The sequence below is a fragment of the Acinonyx jubatus genome, chromosome B3 (assembly GCF_027475565.1).
Source record: "Acinonyx jubatus isolate Ajub_Pintada_27869175 chromosome B3, VMU_Ajub_asm_v1.0, whole genome shotgun sequence".
Lineage (NCBI taxonomy): Eukaryota > Metazoa > Chordata > Mammalia > Carnivora > Felidae > Acinonyx > Acinonyx jubatus.
The window spans coordinates 45,788,492-45,811,220 of record NC_069386.1 but is presented as its reverse complement, the minus strand read 5'-3'; the positions used below and the strand labels follow the sequence as shown (position 1 = coordinate 45,811,220).

Below are 22,729 nucleotides of genomic sequence, written 5' to 3'. Positions count from 1 at the left end.
GACAACTGTGTGAGGTAGGTAATTTTATTACCCCCATTTTCCAGGTGAGGAAACTGAGAGCTTGGATAGTTAACAAATTTTCCAAAGCACACAGCTAGTGAGCGGTGGAACACTCTAGAATTTTGCTGCTTTGCCCGCTGGGAATCTCTTTATGTTACTAGCATAACTGTTACTAACAGTTACTAACTCCAATTCCTGGAATCAGAGTGTGTCAGATCTGAGCTTAAAAGAGTAGTCATATGGTGGGTGGATATCATGTACACACACACACACACACACCCGTGGTCCCCAGCCTTTGTCTGACAAGCTCCTGTCCCCACCTCTCTTTGGCAAGGCACACACAATTAAGGGCTGGGAGTGGACATTGCAGCAGCCTCTGAGAGTGTTTGTGGCCATCACACCTCCCTCAGGGCCACTAGGGAACATGAGCTAATTGTATTCACAAGTGGCATCTGGAATTGATCCAATTTTACTCGAATTCTGTGTTGTTTATGAATGAACCTAACTTGGGAAATGGAGACTGAGATCTCAGCTGTTTAACCAACAAAACTTCCCTTGGGTTTGCCAAACTCTGGCAAACTTAAGAAGCACTATGGGTGCTTGTTCATTGCTGCTTGGCTCTCATGGGAATCTCTGAAAGTTCTCCCTCTAGGTCACCAACCAAGAGGAACTGGGAAACGTTCTACATTATCCTTCCATAAATTGGATGTATCTGCTTGGAATTAGAAGAGGTCTTCCCAGAGCCCTGGAATCACTGCGTTTGGCTCCAGATGGGATGGCGCCTGGAGGAGTCTATTCTTTGCAGCTCACGAGTGCTTGGGCTTAGAGTACTTTTTATCCTGCTCATAACATAAAATAGGAAGCCTATGGCACATCTCTGAAGCAGACTGGGGAAACCGCTTCATAAAAGAAATTCGGCAACTCGAGCCCACTTGATAATAACATCTATTTTGGGAGAAGGAGAGGAGGGACAGGGACCTGCTCTTGAGAAACAAACCAAAAAAGCAAGGCTCAAAGACCCTGAAACCATGAAGAGGCGCTCATGCTCCAGCAGGAAGGGGGCCCAGGCTGGGCTGGTTTCAGGTTCCTCCTTGCTACATAGATAAATGGCCAAAGGAAACATTATCTAAGCAGTTTCACATCAAAGGCTACATGGCAAGCCCATCTTCCTGTTAATCTGGCCAATAACCAAGTGAGAATTAGACCATGTACGTGTTTAGGAAGAGGGCTCATGCCGTTCTGGACTGGACTTTCCCATGCTCTCACTCCCAGCCAGCACCACTGAGGAGCAGTTGTTGTGTGAGACATTCAGGGAGGCACCGGCAGTCCGGCCAGAGCCTGCAGGCCTCGTCATCACCCCACGTGGCGTCTGAACAATGTGTTGAATACACAGGACCGAAATCTGGGGAACGGCCAGAGCTACGTGCATCCCCCTCGGTCCTAGCTGGCTTGAGGGCTGCACGTGTGGCCCAACTCCAGGCAAGGCGGCCTCCCTGGAGACCCGAGGAATCCCACTCTAGAGAGTCAGGGTCTGGGTGGTGGCCTTAAAGCTGAGTGAGAAATGACAAATTCTGGTGTCCTATGGATTGATCAGCAAAGCAACAGGGTCACTTTGTTATTACTTTTTGTAGCTTAGAGCTGTGTGTGCGCATGACGCTTCGGAGCAACCGAAGAAACTGACCATTCATGATGTTTCATCCCCGCACGGCATGGTGCAAGGCCCACCCTAAGTGAAGGGACTTCCCCAAACACACACACAACTTCCTGTAAAGGGACTACAAGGGAGGGCTGCTGATCACTTTTCTGACCCTCTCATGCAACGTGCTTTTCCCCACATCGCGTTGCTAGTTGGCTGTCACTCTGGATTACCAACAAGACGATGTGAGAAAGGGTCTGTGTGACCCTTCCATAAACTGGATGTATGTGCCCGGCAAGGAATTACAGTGAGAGAGCAAAGCAGACGTCCCACAGTTATGGTTATCCTGTCAGACTGGAAGCTTCACAAGGTAGGAGCTGTGCCTGGCTGGCTTTGCGCCCCAGCATCCATGCCAACGCCTGGCGTCATAAACATTTGTGGAGGGAAGGTGATGGAGGACAGGGGAATGGTTTCTTAGGGTCAGTGGTCTGCAGTGTTAGCTCTTTCCTGATCAGGTTAACAGCGACCCCTGCAAACAGTGAGAGCACCTTGCAGAATGTGTTATTTTCCAGCCTCATTCTGGCTGCACTTGTTTCCCACTGTTGTTTTCTTTTCATCCCATTTTTAATTCATGTGATTTTATAATTGCTTCTATTATTCCTAGTGTATTTCAAGCACTGTGATTGACTTTAAATATCTTGGGGATATTTGTCAACAGCCCTCTCCCAAAAAATACCCTAGAAAAACTAATAATTACATAAATACACGTGAGGAGACTCCACTGTGAGGAGACTTTCCCCAACAGTCCCGCTATGCCTCCTCTCTAGGCCTTCCCCAGCTCTACCCACTTTTGGAGACTTGTTCCGAGGCCATTCTCCCCCTCCTGACCTCAGCCAGCTAATCCAGCTCTAGTTTCTTCTAATCAAAGGGGGCAAGTATCGAATGGGAGCTCACATCCTCTGTTTCCAGGGGGCTCTAGGGCGGACAAGAGCGCGGAGCACGATGGAGCAGAGCAGGGCAGGGCAGATGTAGACAGACGCTGGCTGCTTGGTTACGAACCCGCACCACGGCTCAGGAGAGGCGGGGGCTCTGCTGGCTGCTGAGCACCATGGAACTCTGAGAGGCCTCCCGGCTCACGGCATGAAGCGTGTGCATGGCAGTGGCTGCTTATCACCTCTCTCGACTGACAGCCACCACCAGCCTCCACTTTGTAAATGAAGAGATAAATTCAGAATCCCTTAACGTGGGGCTCCTCAAACCATCAGGCTCTCAAGCTTTTGGCTGCCTGCCCTCCTTGAACTCTCTCTCCCCTGGGCTTCTGGGGACGACATGGTTTCCTCCCAGTTCTCTGACTACTGCCTCCATTTTTTTCACTTGGCTCCTCCTTGGCCCTGGTTGTTTCTATTCTTGCATTCTCAGAACCATCGCTTTCATAGTCATGCCCCAGTTCAGTCTCCCGGGCCAGGTTCCAATCTCTTATCTCCACCTGCCTGCTCCTCTGGCTGGATATTCCTTCATCACCTTCAAAATTACATGTCCAAAGCCTGATGTCAAGATCTTTCCCTAAAACTTTGTTCCATGTTTCAACTTCTGCACTGATGGTACTGCCATTTCCTTGTCATCCAGGCTTGAAGATGTACTCATTTACTTTTCATTCTTTCCTATTCATTCACTGAGTTCTCGTGACTTCCCCACTGATTTGTTTCCTTCCTTTCCATCCCCTGACCAAGCTGGGATAACACCACACTCATCCTGTAACCAGTCTGCTTCTCTGCCATCCTCTCTGCTCCAGACCAGCATGCTCTAACCACCGCTCCGTCATTCTCCAGCCCCCATACCGCCAGGGACCCCATTTTCTACTACAGTACCTGGAGCTCTGGCTGACCCTCAGGGCCCTCCACAATCTCAATGACTCCCATCTCCTCACAATCACAAGAGCATACCTCTGCCTCACCTCTGCGCCTGTGCAGATTACTGCTTTTACCAAGGACTCCTTCTTCTCTCTCCCCTGCCTACTGAAATTGCACTCCTTCCCCAAGCCCAGATCAAAGCCCACCTCTTCCGCTAGCCTCTCCCAGAGTGTCCTCTTTTCTTGGGCATCTTCTTGTTTTACTGTAGTCTAGTGTACTTACTCTTTCTGTTCTTTAGTCCCTACCTTATGATTTTCTTGCCCTTTAGGGTCCAAAATGTCATGAAAAAGAATGAGATCATCAATACGAAGGCACTGAGAATGTTTTGGAGGAAAAGGTATAATGGAAAGCTCAGGGATTAACAGTAAAAAAACATACAGTGGTGATGACAAGGATTGAGTGTCTCTGTATTAGTTTCATTACTGACATTTGTAATGCTCTTTATTTGCCTTTATATTGATACTATAAAGGGATGAGGTTTGAGGATCTTTATGCTTTGAAGAACCATCAAATTATGTCTATCTTATTCTGGATTCCCATTATCTAGAAGCTCTACAGTGCCAGCTTCCAAAGGACTTTTCAATGATGACTCTATGCCCATCTGGTTCTCATTTTCTTCCTGGTGACTGAAAGTAATGAACATGAAGTAGATTCATAGGGAGCCTGCATCTTATATTTCAGAATACACCCCAGTGCCCTGGGGACTGCGCTCCCCAGGTTCAGTTTCCTCCTCTGAGGGACGAGATCTCAGCAGTCAGAGAGCAGCACGACTCTCCACCCAGTCTGATCCCCTTTGTGGCCAAGTCATCAGTTTTTGTTGTCTCACATGACTAGGGCTCAGGTGAAGATTCCAAGCGTTGGAAGGAGGGAATGTGCAGGTCTGAAGAGTGGAAAGCACTCACCCAAAGCTCAACTCTGAGAATGCAGAGCAAACAAACTCTAGCCGGTAATACAGTCACCATTCACAGCTTCCTTCTTACAGCTGCCAAAATACTGCGTCAGGTTGTCAGCTTTTGACTTCATTGCACCACAGTAAATAAAAATAAAACCACTGCCAAATACCATCAGCAACGCGAGCTCTGTCATGTAGCCGTGACGGCGAGGACGAGGCCCCGAGGCTCCTTTGCGTTTTGAATGAAGTCATTTCCCAGGCTTCATAAATGATTATACTTGTTTGCCACACAAAACTGTATGTATACACCAATTCTGAATTGTGTCAGAAAACAAGGGTCTTGTTCACTTTACTGCATTCTGTAAAAATACTCACCCAGCCTTCTGGTCAGTAACCAGAGAAAACAGCCCAGCTGAAAGCCCCAGCCACTGAGAGAAGGACCCAAGTATACTCAGTATGACACAAAGATTTATAAACACAGCCAAATAACCCCAAGGAGTACACAATATAAATGCTTTATTGCTAGCACAGAGGTTTCTTTTTAAGTAAATTAAAAGAAATAAATCTTCATTTTCACATTCTATACTGCAGTTGAAAGGTAACTAGCTGGTTAATGGATATGTTCACTTGGACACAAGCTATAAGGAGAGCATGACAGTCACATGGAAGGGCTCAGAGGTGTGGCGTCTCTCAAGGCATCGGGCCACTGAATGCACTGCCGTTCGTAAATAACAGCGAGGAGGGATTTCTTTAAACATCATGAATAGACAAGACTTATAAATAGAAACCCGGGATGGTTAGAAAGCAGAAACCCATTAAATACAGAAGGCTATATATGTGTTGGCCATATTCCATGTACTCTAGGCTATGTTTGGTACTTTTAAATAAATGATCTCCATCTACGTTACAGACCGGACTGACTTCGGCAGCCAGGAAAGCGGAAGGAGGAAAGGAAGGTGATGCTGTCCATCAACCGGTGGATGCGGTGGATGCGTTGGAAAGCAGGAGAGGAGGGTGTGACTGGAGGGGAGGGAGGGGCACCGCTTGGTGCCTCCCCCTTGGGAGGCTCCTGGGGAGGCTGGGAAGGAAAATGCCATGTGGACGTGGACGAGCCGCTGGATGAGTCGGCGGAGGTCTGGTGGAGCGTGGCAATCGTGGCACGCTTCAAGTCTGCGAGTGACACGGAATCTGCAGGCTTGCTCAGGTTCTCCAGGGTTACTGCCAGTGGATTTAGGGCACGATAGGCCAAAGTGACAGCCAGAGCACTGGGAGTAGCAGTGCTGGGGCAATGGGGGGCGGGGGACAGAGGCTGAAGAGTCCAACTGCAGAGATAATTCACTTAGTAAGAATTGTCAGCCAGTACTGAAAATGAAATTATTTCTGCAAGGCCCCCAGCATTACCTTTTACCAAATTCTTGAGCCCAGCCATTTATTTCTGGGTTGTTAAGATAAGCTTTGGAAAAAGATCTTATCAATCTATGAAAAACAACCCCCCCTGCCCCCACCTTATTCCAGAATCACCCAGAAGGAAGTAAACACACGTGCACCCACACGCCCCAAAGCCAAGCAGCCAGATCAGAAGTTGTGAACTACATAGGATGATCTCCAGATCTCCATCTTCCTGCTCTTTTGCTCGTGTTATTTATGGATGTAAGAAAGCCAGACTGGGTCAGGAACGTCCCCAGTTCTTGCTTCTTGGTACATCTGCAGTGTACCAGCTCCTGGCATTTTCAGTCTGGTCTGGCTCTAACTAAAACCATTTCATGTTTTGCTTTGAAGAAGTGGATAACATGAAATGGTAATTTGGCTGCAAAACCTTGGAAAATTGTTCCCGGCCCAAACATCTGCCCCAAATGAGCTCAGCTGAGATCTCCTTGCAGGGGTGGGAGGGATGGGTGAGCAGAGAGAGGCTGGAAAGGGGAAAATGAAGACAATGGAAGGACAACCTTCCCTCAGGAGGAAAGTTCTTTGTGACAAAAGGCGCCAGCCCATCCCTCTGGAGAGATCGAAGTCCCTGACAGCTACTCCTCTGCTCTCCATCCCCTTTCCCCAGTATTTGGTATTATTCAGGTGAACCCTTACAGAGTGCCAGGAAATGGTGCCCACATGGTCTGCTTTCATTACCCACTGACTGGCCTGGCCTACGTGTCATTATTTCACTTTAAATAAGGACCAAGTACGGACTTTGGATTCCTGAGAGCCGGGCCCCCCAGGGAGAGCAGAGAGGGAGAGTCCTGCGGGATGGCCTCCACCTTCCCCCTTGGCCTTCTTAGGAGTTCTTCTGAGGGATCTTTACTGTCACCGTCTTCACCTCCGAGTACTCTCGCAAGCCAAACTCCCCCCTAAAAGGCAGAAATAGGCAGTATCAGACACCAGAGGGCTGGGCGGCCCGGCCTAAGGGACGGCAAGAGTCCCGAGAAGGGGAGGTTTATCACCTGCTAACAGCAGGCCCTGGGTTTCCATGTAGAAATGTCTGATGAGTGGACAGCCCAGCTCTCCTCTGAGGAGCACAGAAAGCTGTCATATCCTGAGCAGTAACCGTTTCTTGACGGCAAAGACTGACTGTCTCCACAACATTGCACAGAAGGGTGCGGCACTGCCACCTACTCAGAGAAACAGGCATGTGGATTAGCCTGGGCCAGCGGTCACACAGGCCCTGAACTGTGCCCCTGGGTGGGCACCATGGACAGCAGCGGACCAGGCCCAGGTCTCTGCCGCCGCGTCTCTACCGCAGGCAGCAATGGCTCCTGGGGACGATGGTGTGCCTTCCTCCTCTAAAACCTGCTCCTGCCACTGGACACCCCCTCATGTGTGTTTTCCAGTTGCTCCCCTAGAGATCTAGTCTACTTTAGCTGAAAGAAAAGCATGAGATTTCCGGGCTGGGATCCCCTCTGTCTGATGTTCTAAATTCCTTTTCACTGGACCTTAGACTTAACAAATGGAAAGGAAGACCTAAAGGCTCACCAGGGAAGAGCACGGATCACCTGCAACGCTTAAAAACAATCATGATACAAGCTGCCCACAAGCCCACAGAGTAAGGGCAAAGAGGCAGGAAATCAAAACTGACAGAAAAGGAAGTGGTAGTCAGCTGGTCCCCCAAGACTCCGGGGAAACGTTTACTGACTGGGAGCTGGGTCACCTGCCTCGGTGGGGACAGGAGATACAGCCCTTCCCAGCCCTCCAGTCACTCAGCTTGGGTCTCCAACCACTGTCTTCAGGATGCTGGGGTGTGGCCATGTCTCCTGGCCACAATGTTCCTTTTCTTCACCTGTCTGTATTCCCTTCTCATTTCACTTCATTGTCACTGCCCTTTCCCCCCCTTTTTTTAAATCTCACTGTAAAATCAAGCACATTCTATTTTTTTTCCGTAAAAAAAGTTCAACTTTTTTTCTTCTATTCTTTTTAAAGTCACTTCTCTGTGATGCTTCTCCCGGCTCTCTCATAAGAGCTCCTCCCTCCTCCGTGTTCACAGCCTCTACCACAGCCCCGTCACCTGCAACGGGGCTGCCTGAGCATCTGTCCCCTCCCATGGAGCTGCACCTTACTGATCCTGCTTTCTGCTCCCCACGCCCCCCCCCCCACCACTGCCAAGCCTAGAGTACAGCCTACAGCTCAGGCTCAAATACAGCACTTGTGGAAGGAAGGGAGGGAGGACGGGAGGAAGGCTTCTCCCCATCCCCTCTACCCGGGTGGATATATCGCCTCTGCCAGGAAAAAATAAAAGAACACTTAGAGATGCATTTGAATAAGAAAATATTAATAAAGGCTGTCTTTAAGAAACAGTCATGTGTACAAGATACATTACAGTAACTGGGCCTAACAACCAAGAAACGATTCATTCTGCTTCCTTCCAGGAATTCCCATGCCCTCACAAGGCTCCAATCGCTTTGCCAGCAGCAACTCCCAGCACCAAGGTCACCTGAGTTGTTATGGCCACCGCCTCCCCACCAGGACATCAGAGGCAGCCAAGGAGAGACCAGGACATGTGCGCTATTCTCTTATCTGCATTGACCATCTTGCTTACAGGAATGAGAATAAATTTGGGACTGTCCCGTACCATTCAGTATAAGATTCCCTCATTAGCTCTTTTCAGGCCCTGAGTCTTTATTACCAGCTCAGCTCTGGCTCTTTCTGGACTTTTTCCTGCCCTTGGGCAATTCCGAAAGTGTCTCTTCATCACAGACATCATCTGCCTCCTGTTTGAAGTGAGGTTACTCCCTTCTTGTTTTCTGACTTGTGCACGCACATGGGGGCAGACCCTGAACCACTGTCCTCCCCCTCAGACCTCTAAGTAGGTTGTGACAAATGTAAGAAAGTCTAAAGTCAGAAGCGTGCTGGTATGGTCGCCTTCGAGTGTGGCTGTTGGGTCCCATAATCTTTGGGTGCGTGATGCCATGGAAAACCGTCCCGGACTGGAGGAGCTCTTCCCCTGGGTCCTGGGGTAGCCGTCTGCCACCATGGTCCACACACAGCCCACTCTGAGAATCAGGAGTGGGCTCGAATCTGCCAGAACACCTGGAGCTGGGGAATGCCAGCTCATCTCTGCCATTAAGTGGCTGTATGACTCCAGGCGAGCCACCACTCCCACCCTTCTGGTGCCCTGTCACCTCACGGGCAGCAGTTCCCGAACCCCAGCAAACATAAGAATCACCTTTGGAGCTTGCTTCGTTGTAGATTCCTGACCATCCCACCAAAGCTTCTGACTCAGTAGGTCTGGGGAGGAACCCAAGAGATTATGCTGCAGGTTATTATTTGAGCCACCCTTTGAGAAACACTGCTGTAAAGTCTCTGAGAGCCCCCAAGCTTCTCAGAGCTATTTGACCACCTCATTCCAGGGTTTTTCTCTCAAATTTGCTTAATCCAGTTAAACTCTGTGGCACACAGGGTTCCACGGTGAAGGAAGCTTCAACCACACAACAGGGCAAAGGCAGACACATTGTCATTGATCTCTCTGTGTGGTCGCCTTCATGGCTCCACAGTGTGTCGGGGCTCAGGCACACTGAGATGCCTGTATCCCTACTTCTGAGCCAGACTAGGCTATATTCCCTAACATGAACTAAACTTGGCCTACCTACAGTTAAGGTAAGATGTTACATTTTGGGGTCTCTCAGCCAGACATTTTAGAAAATCACTCCTAAAACAAAAAGGGATTTCTGTTTAGGATGTATCTTTTCCTGTTCTTTTCCCTCCTACAGCAGCATCATTCAGAGCAGGGTCTCCAGATCGCCTGCATCAGAATCATTCCAGAAGCCTGTTAACACTGCAGCCCCTCAGCCCTCTCCCAAACTTACTAGAGAGGGGGTTCCCATATAGGCATGCCCAGCAAGCCCCTTCTCTGACTGCAGGTGACTTTTGGTGCACATGCATGCTGTGATGCAAACTTGGGAAGCCCCGATTTAGAATACCCTAATAATGCTTCTCATCTTCAAAGCTGTGCCCTTAGTTTTTGAAATGCTGAGGCTCACAGCTTTCCTTCCACCCCCTTAGTTTGTGACATGTATTTTATAGCTTGTCTCAGGGAAGCTTAAATGAGGAGTAAGGGAGAGGACAGGAAGAATGAAAGGCAGTGGGGAGGGGTAGCTGCAGGCCAGAATTGAGGTGAGCTCGGCCCTCTCTCCGGCCCTGGGAATCAGTGGCCAGCCTATCAGGTAACCTGTAGAGGGCAGTCCTCCACAGCTCTCTGTGTGGGGGGTGGGGGGTGATGTGGGGGACACCTCAGGGGTTCCCACAGTTCTCCTTGGAGTTTGTCTCTAGAAGGTGCTACTTCTCTTCTCTGTGTCTCTTACAAGTGGGCAAGGAGGGGCCAGGAACCAGAGCCACATGAAGTCTGCAAGGCCATGAGATAAACACTACTGTCCAGAAGAAGGTAAGTGGAGTTTTAAGTGAGAAGGAAGAATGGGGGACCACGAGAGGCCGGGTTCGTTGACTTGAAACCTTTGTGACCACTCTACGTCATTTAAAGAAGGAAAAAAAACCCATGTTTTGGGAGCAAGTAGGGACAAAGAATCATATAATTTAGACAAGATGAAGGCAGTCTCATCAAAGGGCACTGTTTCCTAATTATTTTTTAACTGCACTGGGAAGGCCAAATCATTATAGCACCAGGAAGACAAGTTGAGAAAGGCTGCTTTTCAGTCTCCTGGGCCACTGTCCTCTGTGTGGTTCTGACAGCCAAACCATTCTCTGGACCATCTTTCCAGGGGAGAGGAAGGTTTCTAATGGGGACAGACTAGACCTGGACAATGTCACAAGCCTTCATCCTGCCCATGCTGAGGGCCAGGGCTAGCCTGGGACAGGCTCCATCAACCAGTGATTATTTATTATACTTTATGCTCATGATTCACTCTCTCAATGATCTGTAGCAAAACAGCGTGAGCAGCATTCCCAGAGCCAGTGACTGCCCCAACATTTCGGAGGCGTGGAAAGCACAAACACAGAAGCAGTACATGAAAGGACAGGCTGAATACATCTTGAGAAGTGGAAGCAGAACGTTAAGGCCATAAGCAAGTTAAGAAGAGATACCTGGAGCACATGAAGACTTTATAAAAGCTGAAAAAATACTAATAACTGAGCAAACAATTCTGGTTCTGGCTGTAAAGCAAGTGGGAAGTACTGAAGGCCAGAAGCAAGGTTCAGGCAGGAGCCACCTCTCCCTGGCATTTCCAGAGATAGAGAGTAAGCTGATGATACTAGCTGGAACTCGGGAAAAGTTCTGCCACACTTCTGAGCTAAGACATGTATTAAGAAAAAGAAGGATCGCCTCCATAGCACTCATCTACTTGACCAACAGTGATGACAGCAGCTAACATTTCAGAAGGTCTGGATGTCTGGGATACTCAGTCCTACCATTTAATCCTCACAGAAACCTTTTGGGGTAGGTGCGGTGATTACTCCCATTTTATAGATGAGGAAACAGAGGTTTAGTGAGATTAAGTGATTTGTCCAAGGTTGCACAGGTGTTAAGTGGTAGAGCCAGCATCCATCTCTGAAGCAATGTGGTACCAGAAACTCTCTCTTCATCTCAAAGCTATGCCTGACTTACAGTGGAATGGCCAAGGGCTAGAAATGACCAGCTAAAGTATGTGAAGCATGTAAATCCTCTGCACTGGTCTTACGGGTTCACTGTACTTGGTTGCAAAAACCACACTTCTTTCTCCCCCAATGCCTCTACTCCCTCTTTCCCCACTGTACCTTGCTTTGCCCCTTAACCCTGCAAACATACTTCCCTCTCTCTGTCTAGTCAAATGTTCCTCTCCTTTATAGGTCAATTCAAGTCTTCATATTTGATCGTATCTAAAGGTTTTCCAGACTTCTACAGTTCACAAGGATCTCCCCCCATCCCTAAACTCCACTATAACTTTACAGTCTTTTCTGGAATTCTTTGGATTCTTTCAATGTTGTAGATTAAATTTATCCAGCAAAATTTCTAGTGCTTTAATGAGCCACATCTTCCCCCACAGGTCAAGCACAATGCTTTCTTTGCACATGGTATATGGCTCAATACTTTCAGTAGACTGATTATGGACTAAGCATTTACTCACACAAGGATGCATTTAAGAGTGGCAGAGGGGAACGGACATGGACGATGTCTCCTCTTGTGAATCACAGGATTTTAAAAACATGGAACCAGCTGCTTTCAAAAGGAGGGAAAATTTTTTTTTGGATGGGGGGAGGGGGTGCATCAGCTTAGAACAACCCTGGCTATCATTTACCCTTGGAATGCTGCTCAAAAAATCCATTTATAAGGGCACCTGGGTGGTTTAGTCGGTTGAGTGTCCGACTTCAGATCAGGTCACCATCTCAGAGCTCGTGAGTTCGAGCTCCACATCAGGCTCACTGCTGTCAACACAGAGCCTGCTTTGGGGATCCTCTGTCCCCTTCCCACTCTGTCCCTCCCCTGCTCACTCTCTCAAAAATAAATAAATCTTAAGAAAATCCATTTATATATGAAGGCTGCAAATAAAATCCCCTTGAGTGTAGGTTTTCTTTGTTACAGTCCCATTTTTCAGGTCCTTTGCTTTTCAGGAGGACTCTTCCCCACTCTGATCTGATCCCTGAAGACTGTCTGTACCTGGCCTGCCTGCTTCCTTGGCTGGATATCATGGGAGCCACTTGAAACCTACGTTCAAACCTCACATCTGCCACTTACTGGCTGGGTGACCTGGACAAGCTGCTTAACTACTGTAAGCCTCAGTTCCCTGTCCAAACCATGTGGATGTGACGGGTTAAGTGTATCACTTCCATTTCATCATCGTGAAAGTCAAATGAGACAATGTTAGGAAAGAAGCTAACATAAAACCAAATACTGAGCAGGCATTTAATTAATGATATCTATCACGGTTATTGTAAGATACTTGTAACCGGTCTTCCTCCTCTAGTCTTTGCCAGAACATCCTCTATATGCCAGAAATTTTGGCCTGAAGTCCTTTGATATCTCCTCAGCTCCCATAGAACACTTAAGCCCTCTGTGACTGGGTTCCAGCCACCCTTCCCACCTGTGTCTTCAGCAAGCCCCTTCTTGTCATCTTATGTCCAAACCTGTGGTCCCAGACTCAGAGAATCTACAGAGGCCAAGCAGGTGACATGAGCCAGTGGACTGGGTATGTGTAAAATGACTGACCACCAATATTCAGCCCCCAGAAGCCACAGGAGTGGTGGGGAAAGAAACAGATTCCAGAGCTCACAGCTGTAGTGATTTTGCTATGGGGGAATGAAAATAAGCAAGAAATCTAGATTTTATGGAGAGCCTCTTCATTTTTGAATGCCAGTTAAAGATTTTAAAATGTTGTGAGGCAAAACAAAACATTTCTGCAGGCCAGATTTGCCCTTGGGCTGCCAGTTGGTGACCTTTGTTTCAAACACACCAAACTCTGGGATGCTCTGAATTTGCTGTGTCTTCATGCCTGTGTTCCTGCTACTCCCTCTGCATGGGAGGACTGCCCCCGACCCTCCAAAACTGAAATGTTATTTGTTCTGTGAAAAAATTAATGGATTCTTTCCTCAGTACTTGCAAGATGTGTGACACTCTTCTATTAATAAAATAGCCCTTATTATATGAAATAGATGGTGCATTAATTTTTTTCCATTCCCACTTAAGGTAAGGGAGCTGTGTTCTAGTCATCTTTGTAGCATGTAGTATAATGCTTAGCCTATAGAAGTATGTGCTCAACAAAATGTTTGTTTAATGAATGGATGAGGGTAAGAGAAATCAACAATTGTGTGACTACTCCTCTATGCTGGTATCTGCAACCCCTATTTCTCTGCAGGCACCAGCAGCTTTGGACACTTACATTTCTCTCCCATTTCCAGACATCTTGAATCCCCCAAAGGGGCTCTGGGCATTTAAGGCATTGTAACAATTGATCCTAAAGGAAGAAAACATAGTACCGTTAGTGCTGAATTCCACTTGCACAGAAATAGTACCACTGGCACAGTATTTCCTTTAAAAGTTTTATTTTTTTTAATTCCTTTTTTTTTTTTTTTTTTTTTTACATATGAAACATCTTTAATCTAAACTTTGCTTTGATTTCCCGATCTGGCCAGGAATGGGTGTATATCCATTCTCGGGGGGGGGAGTCTCCTTGCCTTTGGTATTCCCATCCCCCCAGAGAATGTGCTTACTTCACCCAGGTTCTGGAGATTATGAGGTCCCCACACAGCCACTGGCATGCGTTACGGCTAGAACAATGACGCTGACTCTGATCTTACCAAACAGTCCCCGCCTGCATTGCAGAAGACACCGTGAGGGCCTTGTTGATGTCATTAGTGAAGACAGCTGCCACAAGTCCAAAGTCTGAGTTATTGGCTCTTTCGATCACTTCATCCATTGTCTTAAACCTCAGAATCTCCTGAACGGGGCCAAAGATCTGCAACAAAATCATTTGACCCAACACAGGGCTGCTTTGCCAGCACCTTTACAACTGCTTTCCACATTGCAAAACAAGTTTGCTTGCTTTCATTATTTAAACTTCATTTCTGCTTAGCAGCACAGAACTGTAAAATAACCTTTGGCAGAATAGGATTGTACATGTGTCTAACCTTAGAGTTTGTTCAGGACCCTGACTCCTCCACCCTCCCTGGCATCACTCGATTCTACTGTTAAAGCTGCCTTCTCCATGATTCTCCAGACACTGCTCCAGATCTCAGAACTGCTGGTCTGGACTGTTGGCTGATGTGCTCCTGGTTCCTCTCTCGCACGAACGTGAGGATGCTTGGGTGCCATCTCTTTCCTGGGGAACAGCTTAGTAACCTACATCTGAAGGAACAGACCTGTTGCAAGCGTATTACTAAGGCCAATGATTGGCTATGGTGTCTGTCCTCTGGGCTAATAATAAAGGCAATCATTTAGCAGGTCACCTGGCCTCCATCTAGCTTGCTTGCCTTTTGATTTAACATTTTCTTGAAAGTGAGATTTTTCATAGTGATGTTTATAGCTGTTACAGAATATATATAAAATATAAAGAGTGACAGCTAGAATATCATGTACTAGAAGTGCTCTGGAAACCATTCCAGAAAGATGTGGCTTTTGTTAGAACCCCACATTGGATACCTCCTCCTTGGCAATCCGCATATCATCGGTGACATTGGAAAACACCGTGGGCTCTATGAAGAATCCCTTTCGGCCCAGTCCTTTGCCTCCACATTCCAGCTTGGCACCCTCTGCCACACCACTCTGGATGAGTTCCAGGATCTTGTTGTACTGTTTCTTGTCAATCTACAAAAGAAATTTCCTAATGACTCCGTGTAAAGTGAGTGGGTTCTCAAGAACCTCTCATCTGCGATTTTGTTTCAAAGCTCCATGATATTTAGTCCTATCACATGGAACTGCTGTCACTTACCCATTCTTCACCAACAAAACATGTGGTTTTTTTATGGTTCCACCCAGCATGTTGGGAACTTCAGTAAATTACTGCACTGATGACAGTGTGAGAGTGCCAAATCAGAACTATCAGACATAGGCCATGTTTTCAGATGATAGAGAACTTGGCTAATTGATTAGTCATTGTTTACAAATGGGGGAAAACTGACCTCTACATCCAAATGAACAGTTCATTCAAAAGATGAAAACAATAGGTGAGCTATATGGCACCACACATCAAATCCTATTGGGAAATATTTTTAATTGGACCTCCTATTACACCCGTAGAGAAAAGATCAAGTTCAAAGAATGAGGACTAACTTTCTATTCCATAAAATAAAGTCAACCTTGCTCCCCAAAAGTCATAAGTATCACTCAATTACTATGGTTAAAAACCTAAATTCACTTGGGTTTAACTGCTCATCAGTCATCTTTCAAACGGTCCCCCAACCTAGGTGACGTTGTTGCTTATCGGGAAGACCCACACACTAGAGATCTAGATGCAATCTGGTCCAAATAGCCTTTACAAATTCTTGGGCTCTATCTACAGTTTAAAACCAGAATTCTATCTGGAAATATGCCTTCATGATTGTGGAGAACCTGCAGAGCCAAATAGTGTGGACTGCAGGGACTTTTGTGGCCCTCCCCACCCCATCCCACCACAATGAAGCATTCAGGGTAAGAGAGAAACATAGAGCAGAGTGAGAAGGAGATAGCCCTCATTTCCTACACATTTACAAGCCACATGGGACCTCCCCAAAGTAGGTCAGGTTGGTGGAGAGATTCCTCAGCCACTGAAGAAGGATAAGTGGCTTCTGGGAAAAAGAGATGTCCACTCTCCCTGACAAAGGCATTTGTAGAGGGGTCTTGAAGGCCAGTGATTACCACTGGGTCTCAGTTCTCAAGGTCAACATCCATCTTGTCATGCACAGGTCTTTTTTAGAGCTGAGACACTCCAATTTACCCCCAAAGTTCAAAGTATCCTTAAGGCAACCCTAATCCCTTAGTGTTTCAGAGATAAAATTTAGAAAGGAAGAGAGAAGTAGGAGAAATAAGAATGCCTCACCAGCTACATTTCTAGCCATGAAGACAAGGTGGAAGAGTAAGGAGGAAGCAGAAAAAAGAAGTTGTTTCTGGGGTCCCACTAGAGTGTCCAGTGTTCGCCAAGGATTAAGAAAGCGGATGTTTATTATTTCTCTACCTGGGGTCCCTGCTCAGTGGTGGGATCAAAGGGACTCCCCACTATGCGCCTCTTGGCCCGCTCCACACTTCTTCTCACAAACTCCTCATAGATGGACTCCTCCACAAAGATGCGAGACCCCGCGGTGCAGCACTGGCCTTGGTTGAAGAACACCCCCTGGTGAGCCTGCTCCACAGCATAGTCCACTGCAAGAGGAAAACAGCCACGTCCTCAGCACTAGTTCTCCTGCGGAGGGGTGTGTCTACAGAGTCACCTCCCATCCCTCTCCCCAGAGCCCTAGGTATAAATGCCACGCTCACCGCAGAGCGTATGGTGAGTAGGCAGCACCGGGGAGAGCACTGGATTGAGAACGCAGCTTAGGTGGAAGTTCTAACTAGACCCTGATGTTACTTGCTATGTGAACGTGGACAACTTCACTTCTTTGAGCCTCTTTCTTCTTCTGTAAAAAGAAGGACTGGACCACGTCATCTAGAACAGGGGTCTCAAACTCCAGGATGCCAAGGGGCTAGGCAGATAATGTAACGGTAGGAATCTGCCAGCTACTGAAACAATCTGATGGAGGCTCAGAAGGAAAGACACTACATTTGGCTGTTGCTCTGCGTGAATGTAAGCCACTGGCTGCCAGATGGTCAATTTTAAGAAAAATCAGAAGTCAGTATTTTTAATGTGCAGTTTTTCTTTTTTCAAGTGCTGTGTGACATTTAGACAGGTAAACATATGTATGCCTGCATCTTGTCTATGGACTGCCAACGTGCAACCTTACCCTACAGTACCTTGTAGCTGTATGCTCAATTTGTATTTTGTTGAATTAATAAGCTAGAACAGAAACTGATCTTCTTGAAAATCACCAAGTTTCCTCTATATTTACATGGGATGGTGTAATGGCATAAAACTTTTTCATGTCGTAGCGTATCCTTCAAGATAGGACTAGTAAGTATGGTGTGTTAGCTGCTAAATGACTGACTCCCATCAGTCAACCAGTGGTGTGAGTGGAGGGCCTACTCCCCAAGAGAAATTTAGGTGTGAGAGTTCGGATCCCTTGGACAGCCAGCATGAAGCCGATGCTGAACTCTCTGCGGACTCCAAGCTGGGGCTGAGAGTCAGACAAACTGCTTTCTGCTTTCTGATCTCTCCAGTGATGAAAGGGAAAGCAGCTGCGCCTGGCAGGATGGGAAGAAGAAAAAGAAAGAATGAAAGAGACTTTGGAATTGCATTCCCTGGAAAGCTTTTCTAAACAGAAAGGCCACACCTAGGCAGGATGGACTGCATGGCATCATGCCTGGAGACATGGGATTTCCTAGGTTTGCTGCTCCATGCTGCCACAGAGTCCTACCTCCAAGGCGTAATCACCTGATTGAGGTCCATTCATACGGGACTTACCAAAGTAGGTTGTCATCCTGGCTGAAAAGTCATGGAAGCAGCAGAGGATGGGGGCACTAAACAGAGAAGGGGTTGGGGGTTTGGGGAAATGTTGGCAGGCCTAGTGAACTAGTATTTTTTTAATGATCTGCAGAGCCACCAGGCACAGTTGAGAAGTTTCAGATTTCTTGCATCTCGGCAGAGAGAGGGTATTTCAGCCGTTCAGAGGCTTAGGCCACTCCCCTTTGCACTGCACAGCCCTGAGCAAGCCTTCATCTCTTCTACCCTGCTCTACAGCATCACAGAGTCAAAGAAGCTCATTAGTGTCCAGAAAACAAACTCTGTTCAGCTGTCAACTGACAAGCGTTCTTTCCCAACATTAGTCTATCTGCTCCTTAGAAGGAAAGAGCCACATTCTTCTACTTAAGTGCCCCTTAGTCTCCCAGATCTTCTTCTTAGTGTCCTGTCAAAGTGGAGATACAAAGAGGGCACCGGAAGGCAGTGTGTTGGCACATGAATGAGATCTGTGGGTGACTTACAATCAGCATCGGCAAAAATAATATTGGGGCTTTTCCCTCCAAGTTCCAGAGTTACTCTCTTCAAGTTACTTCTTCCAGCTGCTTCTTGGATAAGCTTTCCAACCTGAAAGGAAAGGAAATGGAGGAAGGTTTTGCACACCTTGCAGCTGAGACAGTCAGTGGCCAAGCCAATTCTGGGCAACAGTAATTGATCCTGCAAGGCAAACTAACCCAGTGGAGGCGGCAGGAATAAATCCTGTGGTCGGGTTGGGCGGACGAGATACAAGTCAGCTGGGATGCAGTTTAATGTCTGTGCTGAAGTGAGTTGGAAGACTGCTTTAGTTTCATGATGGAAGGAGCATGGAAAGAGGGTTTAATCTGGAATCTTAATCACTGGTCTCCAAAAAAGCCAACTGGCTCCACATGAAAGACATGATACATGATGAATGTAAAACAAAATCTTCATGTATTTAAAAAAAAATGCCACATATGACTTTAATCACAGGGCTCAAAGAAAATATAGATGTTACACCTTTGCCTCTGCCTAGGTCTAGAGTAGAAGGATTCCCGATGGCTGAAGAACTGTCTATACTGTGCCATGCCTATTTACCTAGAAGCCAAGCAAACAATAGGCTGAGTTAGAGATAACATTTACCATGGTGTAAACTCACACTTCCAATGAAACTGAAAGTGTCAAGATGGAAACAGAAGAACACACTGCCTCAGTGATAGAAATGCTGTCCACTTTTAAGAGTCTGCCTCAGCTGAACAGTGTTTCCTTACCCAAGGGAATACCCTCCCGTGGGTGGCCTATCCACCGATGGCAGCAGGGGTGTAGAGGCCCTTGCTCTCAGCTCACCACAGGACAGCTCTGCAGGACCATGGATGCTCCGCCATGCTGCATGTGGTTGGCGGACGTTGTCAGGCCTGCACTGCAGTTCAGCTTCCCCTGTGCCCACTCCCCTTCAGCAGCGATCCCTAATACATAACCTGCCTGGCAAACTCCATCTCAGCAGCTGCTTCCGGAGAACCTGACTCATAACAGGGTGCTACTCTACTATCAGGGTAGAGGTCACATTATGGGAAATACCAAGTCCCCAGATTGCCCATATGGGCAGTTTGCTCTTGTTGGGATCAAAAATGCTACTGAATTCTACTGAAAATAAAATATTTTAAAAGCCTGGAGAAAAGAAATGCTAAATTTGAGTCCCTCCAGCCTCTTGTTGAGATCTTCAAGTAGGACTAACAATTCCTCAGACAGGGTAGTCATGGTTAAGAGAAAATGTTCTGGAACCTGGAAGTTTTCTACTGATTTTATTGCTTACCAACTGTTTGACCTTGGAAAATTTATTTTACTTCTTGGAGCCTCGGTTTCCTCCTCTGTATCTGGGGCTAAACATAGTATCTACCTCAGAATTCAGTTGTCCTGAGGATTAAGTGAAGATATTTCATCCTTAAAACCCTCCTCGTACACAGTGTGCCCACTCATGGTAGCTACGTGAAGGCGGGAGAAGCCAGGCCACTCTCTTTCCATGTTCAGTGCAGAGCAATGGAGGTGATTGTAAGAGGAGCTACTGCTAAGACTTTCCAAAGCAGGGCTTCCCCCTCCCTGCCCCCACTTCCCCCAAACTGCTTACGCTTATCAGTTGCTTCAGGAAAATACTGGGGAAACTCTCGGACTTCCTTCAGTTGCCAGTATTACTCATTCACTGGATTAAATGCTTTTATGTTTTTATTATTACTCTACCTTATGGCAAACAATTTAGAAAATGTACTTTCACTCCGAGGAAACCTAACCATGGGGGAAAAATAGTGATGTCTCTGGAAGAGCTAGAATTGGTGTTTCTTAGTTTACAGGACAATGCTAGTTTCCAAGAGGTTAAGAAATACTGACCTCCAGCCCTAAGATTAATGGGCAGGCATCAGCCCACCAGCCAGATGGTGCCTATCCTGCCATGCCAGTTTGTCTGTCTTCTATCTCAAGGCAAACTCCCTAGAAGACAGGCTAATAAAGGCCCTGTTCTCAGGAAAATGTGCTTCCTCTTCTTCAGGAAGAAAATGTATGTACACAATGGAAAGGAGAATCTGGCCCTCTGTTCTGGCAAGAGGACAGCGGTCAGGTGAAAACTGTGACTGACGCCTGAGATCCCTAGCTTGAGAGGGGAAGCCTTCAGAGGAGGACAGCTGGGACAAGAGCACCATGGGGAGTCCCTGACGGCTGTCCTCTGTGACTGATGATTCTCCTGAGGAATTCTAGGGTTCTTGGCTCTCTCTGCCCTGAGGAATCCATATTGATGATGACTCATCTTTAAGTCCAGGAAGATAAACAGACGAGTGCTTTCTCAAAGAAGGCAATCACTGGAATTCCCGAACTTATTATTAATTATATTAGAAAATGAACGTTTACTGAGCTGATCTATGTCAGACATTTACATGTAATTAGCTCATTTAAGTCGCTCAAAAACCCTACATAGTAGATACTATCTCATTTTAAAGATGACCAAACTTACGAGCTGGAAGTCAATGGATGGTACCATGTTACCCAGCAGGTGGGCTGGCAGAGCCTGTCAGACCCCAGGTAGACTGATGCCAGGGCATGAGCGAGGATCACTCCCTCTATGCACCTCCCTCTCAACTTTCCGTCTTCCGTTCTGTATTTCCTGAGCACCTAATGTGTGCCACTCACCACCAAAACCTTGTCCCTGAACTCCTAATTGTATCCAGGTGAGTAGGAATATCACCTTTTATAGATACAAATGATGATCACAAACCATCAGTTGCAAAACTTACATTTTTGCCTTAAAAATGACATTAAAAAACAAGCAAAAGCAAGGGGAAATCATGGGTTTCACACACAGTAAGATGCTGAATAAATGTTTGGGGTTGGTAAAGGGAGTGCGGGCCCAGCTGGCATTGCATTTCTGTTAGCCCTACTCCTGACATTAATCAAAAAGTTCTAGGGGCTGGTATTTTTTGCCACTAGGAATGTTGTCCAGTGATTATTTTCATGGCTACGGTAACTATACAAAAACCTTGCTCAGTCTATGGTCATCAGAGAATACCTAAGAATAATTTTTCCTGTGTCAGTGCTTTGCCAGCCTTTCCTTAGAAACCAAATTCGTGCTAAACATTGTGAGGCAAATCTCAGATGAATAATGCCTTTCCTCTTCATCTTTGGAAGAAGGTCAAGTTGCAGCTCAGAGTCAAGAAACAACTGAATGTGTTAGGCCACGGGAGAACTATTCCCATCTGGAGGGGCCTCAGGACAAGACACTGAGGAAATGCAGTTTTCACTGATCCCCTTCATTCAACACACATATTCCTGGTTCTCCAACTTCGTGCCGGGTGCAATGCTGTACCAGGAAGGACCTCACAGCTAAGAGGACTCCCACACAAACCTAGCAGGTGCTCACTAAGTGTAGCTTTACAGTCCACTGGGACAAAAATCTGGGTCAGATTTAATATTAGATAAGAGTGGACAGAATTATGGCTCTGAGGTACTTTGTTATAAGCCAGAGTCAGAGCTCTCCCTCCGGTCTTTATCCACACATTAGGGCTTTGGAGAACACATTATTACTCATGAATTCTCTCCGTGAGTGGACACAGGTTAAATGACCGCAAATGGGAGGCACTCCTCATTATCATTACCAAGAAGGGGAAAGAAGTGATGGAAAGGAAAACAGATGCAAGTCCAAAGCAAGGGATTTTTTTTTTTAGCAAGATTTTCTTAATAGGGAAAAGTAATATTTAAAACTCAAGTGTTCAAGTGAGAATTGACTCCATGTCTGCTTATAAAATTTGACAGGTCCCGTGCAAACCGACCAAAAATACTACCTGTACAAAGCCCATACAAGGGTTCCCAAAATTAGAATCTACGGAGTTAGACAATGTCAGAAAGAACAAAATACAGACACCACACAAGGGCCTGGGAGAGGCAGTGAGTAGTACTCCTTGGGAGTATGTGTGACCCCGGTCACGGTGAACCCCTGTATATAGGATCAGAAGGCAGAAGTGCACGGAGAGGTAAATGGGGCCGCAAGACACACAGGTCTTGTGAGTGGTTAAAAGTCAAGTCAGTAGGGATAGATTTATAAAACGAAGTCCTATTCTGATCAAATAGGCAACATCTCCCACCCTATCACTGACAAGCTGGCTAACTGCAACCATATTCAGGTTTATGGATTACCCACAGGTGTCAAGAGACCCAGGTACTACACACTGGCGTGGTGCCCAACTCCTCCTTCAATTTGGGAGTGACACTTTGGCTCCTGAAACCTCAGTTTCTTCATGTGCAGAATGAAGGCACAAGCCAAGTAGTTCCTCTATTCTTAGTACTCGAGTTGGCTGGAAGGGTT

The 22,729-nt window shown here is 46.8% G+C and overlaps 1 protein-coding gene across 8 annotated transcripts in view; it reads right to left on the bottom strand.

Moving 5' to 3' along the window:
- Positions 1 to 4,937: 4,937 nt before the first annotated feature.
- Positions 4,938 to 22,729, bottom strand: part of ALDH1A2 (aldehyde dehydrogenase 1 family member A2) — a 130,074-nt gene continuing 112,282 nt past the window's right edge. For 4 of the 8 annotated variants that reach the window (XM_053223965.1, XM_027067357.2, XM_053223963.1 and 1 more), the window contains 7 exons: positions 18,396 to 18,498; positions 16,498 to 16,682; positions 14,988 to 15,152; positions 14,147 to 14,304; positions 13,729 to 13,803; positions 6,874 to 7,041; positions 4,938 to 6,780 (listed from right to left, as the gene is read on the bottom strand). In XM_053223965.1, coding sequence (XP_053079940.1) covers positions 6,708 to 6,780; positions 6,874 to 7,041; positions 13,729 to 13,803; positions 14,147 to 14,304; positions 14,988 to 15,152; positions 16,498 to 16,682; positions 18,396 to 18,498 — 927 coding nt within the window. In that variant the 3' untranslated portion in view covers positions 4,938 to 6,707. The other 4 variants (XR_003423103.2, XM_015070888.3, XM_027067360.2 and 1 more) reach the window with 4 other exon arrangements.